This window comes from Dipteris shenzhenensis, chromosome 5 (assembly GCF_047967505.1).
Source record: "Dipteris shenzhenensis isolate YYH24624 ecotype China chromosome 5, Dip_SZ_1.0, whole genome shotgun sequence".
Taxonomy (NCBI): domain Eukaryota; kingdom Viridiplantae; phylum Streptophyta; class Polypodiopsida; order Gleicheniales; family Dipteridaceae; genus Dipteris; species Dipteris shenzhenensis.
This window is the reverse complement of record NC_141600.1, coordinates 13,539,108-13,546,628: the sequence shown is the minus strand read 5'-3', so window position 1 is coordinate 13,546,628 and position 7,521 is coordinate 13,539,108. Positions and strand designations below refer to the sequence as shown.

General features: G+C 42.5%; 1 protein-coding gene across 1 annotated transcript; it reads right to left on the bottom strand.

Annotated features, from left to right (window-relative positions):
- Positions 1-661: 661 nt before the first annotated feature.
- Positions 662-4,210, bottom strand: LOC147901646 (pentatricopeptide repeat-containing protein At2g33680-like). Its single transcript, XM_087375251.1, has 2 exons — positions 4,154-4,210; positions 662-3,887 (listed from the first exon to the last, which is right to left on the bottom strand). Exons 1-2 carry the CDS (start codon positions 4,202-4,204, stop codon positions 1,641-1,643), a joined length of 2,298 nt encoding a protein of 765 aa, XP_087231377.1. The 5' UTR covers positions 4,205-4,210; the 3' UTR covers positions 662-1,640.
- Positions 4,211-7,521: the final 3,311 nt, after the last annotated feature.

Sequence of the window (7,521 nt, the reverse complement as noted above, 5' to 3'; positions counted from 1 at the left end):
TTGTACTGTTGCTGCAATTCAACTTCAGCTCCACTCTGTTACAGTTGCATTTCTGTTCCCTTGCTCCCAAACATCCCTTCACAATTTTCCTACTCTAATTTTCCTTTGAGCTATACGTGCTTCTCTCAGCTTGTTCAGATAAATTGTCACACTTTCATGCCCCACAATATTTCTCTCACCTTCAAAGGTGCATTTGTCTCAAAAACAGTCAATCACCCGGCTCATCAAGCACTCTGATCAAGAGGCAAGTCTCTACATAGACTTTTCAAACATCTTTTCTGACAATTGCAGTGAGTGAAAGAAAGCAGAGTGGCCATTTGTCCACATTAGAGTGGGACACATGGAGGAGAGTGCTGGAATGAAGGAGAAACTTCTACAGCAATAGCAAGCACATTCGACAGGATAATCACCACGGTGGGAGGGCTTTAAGTCGTCCATCGGAAGCAGACAGCAACAGCTGCCACCTAGGTAATTTAATGCATCACAATGTGAGCAAAGAGAGATGGCATGGCTTTTGTTGATGGTTTTCTATTTCAAGTATGGATCGATGATTCTAGTTTCCTTCTTGTCAGAATTGCAGCTTTCTACTCAAGATGGCAAGATGGACGAATACAATAAACTCAAAGCAAACGAACAAGCCAGGAAACCACAGATGCTCCTTTTAATCCCCCTCAAACCAATCGCATAAGGATTCTGACAACAAGCTGACCAACCAAACATCTAGTTCGAGTGTGTCATGCCAAAGTTGTCTCTCTCTGATTCCTGTAGTATCATTTGTTCCATTACTGATGGAGTCATCACATTTACACCCTGAAGATTCCCTTATTCAAAATCAGAAAGAATAGAGACAAGATCGGCATCAGCATACCCTCTCAATCTCACTTATGGATCTGAAAGATTATGGATCTGAGAGATTGCATACCCTCTCACTCTCCCTAGTGGTTCTGAGAGATTCCCACAAATTCGGGACTTGTGACCTGGACACTGCGGCACTTTCACAATAGTGGACCACAGGGATCCCAAATATATCTGTGGGTGTGTAGCAAAGACAGGCATGCGGGTTTTAAGAAATTCACATTCAACGTCCAGCTGACATTTCCAAACCTGAGATGCATGAGCAAGCCATCCATATGTATAATTTGTGCACACCCTGTAGGCCCATGCGACTCAAATTGAAGGAAAGCTAGATGGTACACTGCATATCAGCTCCATCTTTCTCTACACCATCCAGGTGTGCATCATCTAGTGCAAATGACAATCCCACTATTCAACACAGATCAAGAAAAGTTAAGCCAGCCGTAAAAGCTCCAACTTGAATTCTAAATCGTCCATCTGTTTGTATGATTAATGGAGTACATGTGGTTTCACGAGAAGCCTCAAAGACAAAACTTGGTACTAGGCTCCTTGTATTTAGACAGCTGACCATTTAGTAAGGCTCTTCAAAATACAAAAGCATCCCAAACAAGATTCAGTCCACATCTGTTCTGCACATGTGCATTCATTACCATTAAAGTAGACTGGAAGACAATCATTCAGCACTCGTCAAGAATTCAAGGCAATATGACTGCAATTCGAAATGAACAGCAACATGTAGCCATTAAACGCTTCGAGGCATAAATACTTTGGAATTTCTAATGTGCTCAACTGACACTAGCATCAGCAATTTTAAGGACCATAAAACCTTCCTCGATCATTTGCTCATGTAACCTTTTAAGCTTTGCAAGGATTCCATCAGTCTGTATGTGGCTTTTGTCTCCCACAGTAAATTCATACATTTTATTCCCAATCTCAACAAAGGCCTTTCCTGGCTTCTTCCATGCATTTGCTAGCTTTCTCACCTGTTCTAAGTCACCTGCATTCTCCCGCATGCCAGCACTAGCATAAATGTTCGACATGACTGTGTATGCACCAGCATATCTACTATCAATAATATACATAGAATGAAAGCAGTGTCTCCCTATTTCCACATTGCCATGTGTTTTACAGTGGTTAAGCAAAGATGTCCAACCCACAAGATTGCATTGGAATGGCAAAACCTGAAGTAAGTCTTCTGCTTCTGTTAGACGCCCTGCACGGCCAAGAAGGTCAACCATGCAGTTAAAATGATTTGCCCTTGGCAAAATGCAATGATCTTGCATAGACTTGAATTGGTGACAGCCTTCCTCTACAAGGCCTGCACGACTGAATGCACAGAGAAGACATATAAAAGTCACATCATTGGGCTTTAGCCTTTCTTGCTGCATGTCCTCAAAGCATTGTGCAGCCAGCTTATAATCATAACTTTGACCATACCCAGCCATCATTGTACTCCAAGTCACCACATCTCGCTTTTGCAACAAGGCGAAAACTCTACAAGATTCCCCAAGTTTCCCACACTTATTGTACATATCAATAAGGGCATTTCCAACACATACCTCCAACTCAAAACCACCTTGGAGAATATGGGAATGAACAAGCTTGCCTTGCTTTAAGGCAGCTGTGCTGCTGCATGTTTTCAGTACACTGACAAATGTGGTTTTATTTGGCTTCAAATCCTCTTGTACCATTTGCTGGAAAAGTTTGAGTGCCTCCTGACAGTGGTTATGCTGGGCATATCCTGCAATCATGGCATTCCATGTGACCACATCTCGCTCTGACAATTTATCAAACATCTTGTAGGCATCATCAAGGCTCCCACACTTGGCATACATTGCAATCAGAGCACTCCCAACAACACAATCGAACTCTAATTCTCTTTTAGCAATATGTTTATGAATTAGTCTTCCTTGATCTATGGTTCCACTAATGGAACATGCTTTCAAAAGGCAGATGAACGTATACCAATTTGGCTGTGGTCCCTCTTGTTGCATGTACTCAAAAAGTCCAAAAGATTCTCGCAAATGTCCATGGTGTGCATACCCTGAAATGAGGGCATTCCATGTCACACAGTTGGGCTCCATACCCTCCTCTTGCATCTGCCAGAACAGATGGGTGGTCGCAAGATCATGCCCAAGCTGGGCATATGCACCAATCATTGCACTGCATGACACCACGTCTCGCTTGGGCATTTTTACAAAAACTGTACTTGCCTCCTCAAGGCTTCCACATTTTGAATACATGCCAATGAGAGTGCTTTCAATAGCAGTATCCAACCCCCAACAGGTTTCCATTATGTGAGCATGAATCCGTCTGCCTTGTTCCAAGGCCAATGTATTGGAGCATGCTTTTAGTATGCAGAGAAATGTGACCCTGTTTGGCTCTAAACCCTCCTGTTGCATTTGTTGAAAGAGTTGGAAAGCCTCATGACCATGACCATGATGTGCATATCCTGACATCATTGCACTCCATGTCACCAAATCTCGCTCAGGCACTGTGTCAAAGACCTTTCTTGCAATGTCGATGTAGCCGCATTTGCAATACATGTCCACAAGAGTGTTCCAGACAGATGCATCAATTTCAAGAGCACCATTGATAATATGAACATGAACTAGCTTACTCTGGTCTGAGTCTATTTGGTAACAGCATGCTTTCAGAACGCTGAGAAATGTAACCATATTTGGAATAATATTCTCTTGCTTCATTTGTTGGAAAAGTTGAAGAGCCCCCTTGCCATGCCCATGCTCTACATATCCCGTAATGATTGTATTCCATGTCACGACATCTCTCTCTGGCAACCTGTAAAGCACCCCAGCCGCATCTTTAATGCTTCCACATTTGGCATACATGTCTATGAGGGTGTTCCCAACAACCACATTTGCCTGAAAATTATTTTCAATTATCCGAGCATGAAGCAGCTTGCCCTGATCCAGGCCTGCTATGATAGAGCATGCTCTCAAGGCATTGATGAGAGTGACCTGATTTGGCTCCATGCCATCCTGTAGCATTTCTTGGAACATTCTGAGAGCATTCTGACCATCATCATGTTCAATATATCCATCAATCATCACATTCCATGTTACAACGTCTCTGTTTGATAGCTTTAAAAACAACTTGTGCGCATCATCAAAGCTCAGACATTTAATATACATATCCAAAAGGGTATTGCCAACAAACATATCAAATTCAAACCCAGCTTGAATGATGCCAGCATGAATCAGTTTTCCCTGATCAAGGGCCCCTACACTAGCACATACTTTCAGAATGCAAACAAATGTGACTTGGTCAGGCTTCATACCTTCTGACTGCATTTGCTGAAAAAGTTGGAACAATTCACAATAGTACCCATGATGGGCATATCCCGCAATTACCGCATTCCATGTTACCAAATCTCTCTTTTGTGATTTGTCAAAGACTCTATAGGCATCCTCTAGCCTCTCGCATTTTGCATACATGTCGATAAGGGCATTCGTGACATACACATTTGCCTCAAAACCACTCTCAATGATGTCAGCATGAATCAGCTTCCCCTGTGTCAGAGCAGGTGCACTGGCACAAGCTTTAAGCACCCCAACAAACACATGTCCATCCGGTTTAGTGCTTGACTGTTGCATTTGTTTGTATAATTCAATCGCCTGCTTAGCCTGTCCGAGCTTGGCATGAGCCGAAATAATGGCACCCCATGTAAACACATTCCATTCGAGCAGCTTGCTAAACACTTGGTTTGCTTCCAACAAACTACCGCAGGCAGCAAACATGTGGATCAGGTGGCTTCCCAAAAAAGAATTTGACTCAAATCCTGTCCTCACAATAAGTGCATGCACTTTCCTTCCTGCAGCCAGATCTCCCTTTTTAATACACGCCTGCAATAGATGAAAAAGGATATCGGTGGACATAGGAATCCCTAAACGGTCCAGTCGTTCCACAGCTTGAAGTGCCTTATGAAGCCATCCCTCCCTACAAATTTTCTTTAAAACTCCAAAAACACCAGCACAGTCAGCATTTCCCGCCACCATGTGAGAATCACAGTGTACCATCCATAAGCCCTTAAGCCCTTGCAATGTCCTTGAGTTGTCTTCTCTAATGTAAACGAAAAATGACTAGCGATGCCTCCATCGCAAACATTGCACATCAAAATCGTCCGTCACGTCACACATATCAAAATCCTTGGCACGTCACAGTTAAGCAACACCTGGGAAGGTTCCTCATGGATCGTCGAGTCTACATAGAGATACACTGCTCTTTATGCATGAACAAAAAGCAACTGATCTCCTTCACAACACCCCAGGTCTGCTTCTCGCAATTATTGAAGAAATGTCTACAAGCACTATAAGTGATGAATAAAAACAAGTGCCTCGGACTCATTAAATTACCCTGCTCTTGCAACGGTACATGGGTATGCTCTGAAATGTGAGGTGACTGAGAAAATACACATTTGGAAGATGACAGTCCAAAAAAACGCACGAAAGAAAAGGAAAAGACTGAATGAAAGAGACAATAGTGAATATAAATTTAAAGATTGCAATATACAGTCTAATATATTAAACTGTAGCTTTGACTTGATCGTTGAAGGTACAATCTGTGGCAGTCGAAGGGAAGGAAAATCGAGGCAACTGAGGCAAGGCAAGGCGCTAATTTGAATAACATCGTTCAAAAGATCTCGGCTTTAAAGGTTTGCTCAGCAACCGATATTCCGAAAGAGTCAAGACCATCTTTGGAGCTCTCCAGCATCGTCTCCCGAACGTACTAGGCAATATGTGAACAGCCCTCGACATGCCGATTGTTTGAACGATGCTCCACTGTGTGGTTAATCATGTGATTCGATGCGCTTGTTGCCTCATCTTGCTCTCTTCATTAGTTCCTCGAATCCCCAGATGCAGCAACACAGAGCACGGTCACACATGGCTCAAAATTCGCAAAGTCGGCAAATCAGTTCTCGCCAAAAGGTCGGAACTGCATCTCTCATCGAGAGGGAAGTGTAATCTCTCCTTGAGAGGAGATGCTCTCTACTTGTGTATGTATTAAGGGTGTTTACAAACTGTGTCCGCCCATGGTGCATTGAAAGCATATCGGCCATGGCTCGAAATTCGCCAAATCACTTACCAAAAGCTCGGAACTGCATTGTCTCATCTGGAGGCAAGTGCAGCCCTTCCTGAGAGGACATGCTCTCTTTGAGAACCAGAGTGTTTACAGATTATGTCCGCCCATGGTGCATTGAAAGCATCTGGCCTTGACTCGAAATTTGCAAATCACTCAAAACTGGATCGTCTGATGATTTGATCCACACTCAAGCAAGTGTATCCCCTGCTCTTTGAGAACCAGCTTCCCTATGTATTAAGGGTGTTTAGAGACTATGTCCACCCCATGGCCGGGCACTCCATGATCCTTGGGCGTCCCCACGGTAGTCAATAGGATGGCCTCTACAAGCTTCAAGAGTCAATTAAGAGGACATTCCCGCGATGATAAACTCAACGCTAGAGATTTTTCTGCCTTCAAAAGTCACCATCGATGTGAGAACGATCATTTTGTAAAGCTCTGCGAAATTTCTGAAGATTGTGATTACATTTGAGGACCGATTGTAGGTTGCTTTTGAACGAAAATTATGGAATGCTATCTTCACGCTTATTTCCTCCTAATTTTTGTGACGTTAGCATGACCTCCTATCCTCACGGCAAAAACATTGGAAAGACCCAAAAAAGGACGAGAAGAAAAATCAGCACCTTCCATCTAAATGCAGCTACAACACCAACAACACATCCAATGGGAGAAATCTCTTGCTTGCAATGTTGCCTGCAACCCAAGCTGGAGCTAGCTTTTCATGTGAACTTGATACTAGCGAAGTAGGATCCATGCATGATCGTTCTCTTATAGTGCTTCATTGTCCTTTTTGTGTGATCAGAGTTATGCATATTTCTTTCGAAATATAAAATATGAGTTGTAGCATACATCGTTTTATGTACAAGAGAGCATGGATGCTCGTGGGCAGGCAATTCCAAGAGGCAAGGGCAAAACGTGCAGTTTAATGTGTGTTGTGTACATTTCTTTCCAAAAAAACAATTTTGTGTGTGTAGATTTCAATCCCTCTCACTAACTATGTCCCTTTGTTTTCATGGGGTAGATTTACTGCATACTTGGACCATCTGGCATGATATAAATAATCATATATCCTCCCATGCCTCCATCGATACATATACGTTTTCTAGGCATTCTTTGCATACATCCCTCAATGATGCCTACCATATAGGTGACATTTCTCTGCATTTTTTAGAAATGTTTTCCCATTGCATCTAGCTGCCACACTATGGATGGTAGCGGTTGTACATTGAATTAATTTAAACTAGTGGTTTCACACACACACACACACAGGGAGGGAGAGAGGGACGGACGGAGGGAGGGAGGGAGAGAGAGAGAGAGAGAGAGAGAGAGAGAGAGAGAGATTTTCATTCTTTAAACACGAAAACCTTCAAAAATGAAATTCAAGCCCCTTTAATGGATGTTAATCAACATTTAAGTTCAAATTATAGAGTTCAAAAATTTTCACTAGTCCAAAATTATATAGTTGTGTGTGAATGGACATGCATTGAAAAATTTTCACTAGTCAAAATTATATAGTTGTGTGTGAATGCACATGCATTTTTTGTGCTTGTCTTCATTATGCATGTAAAG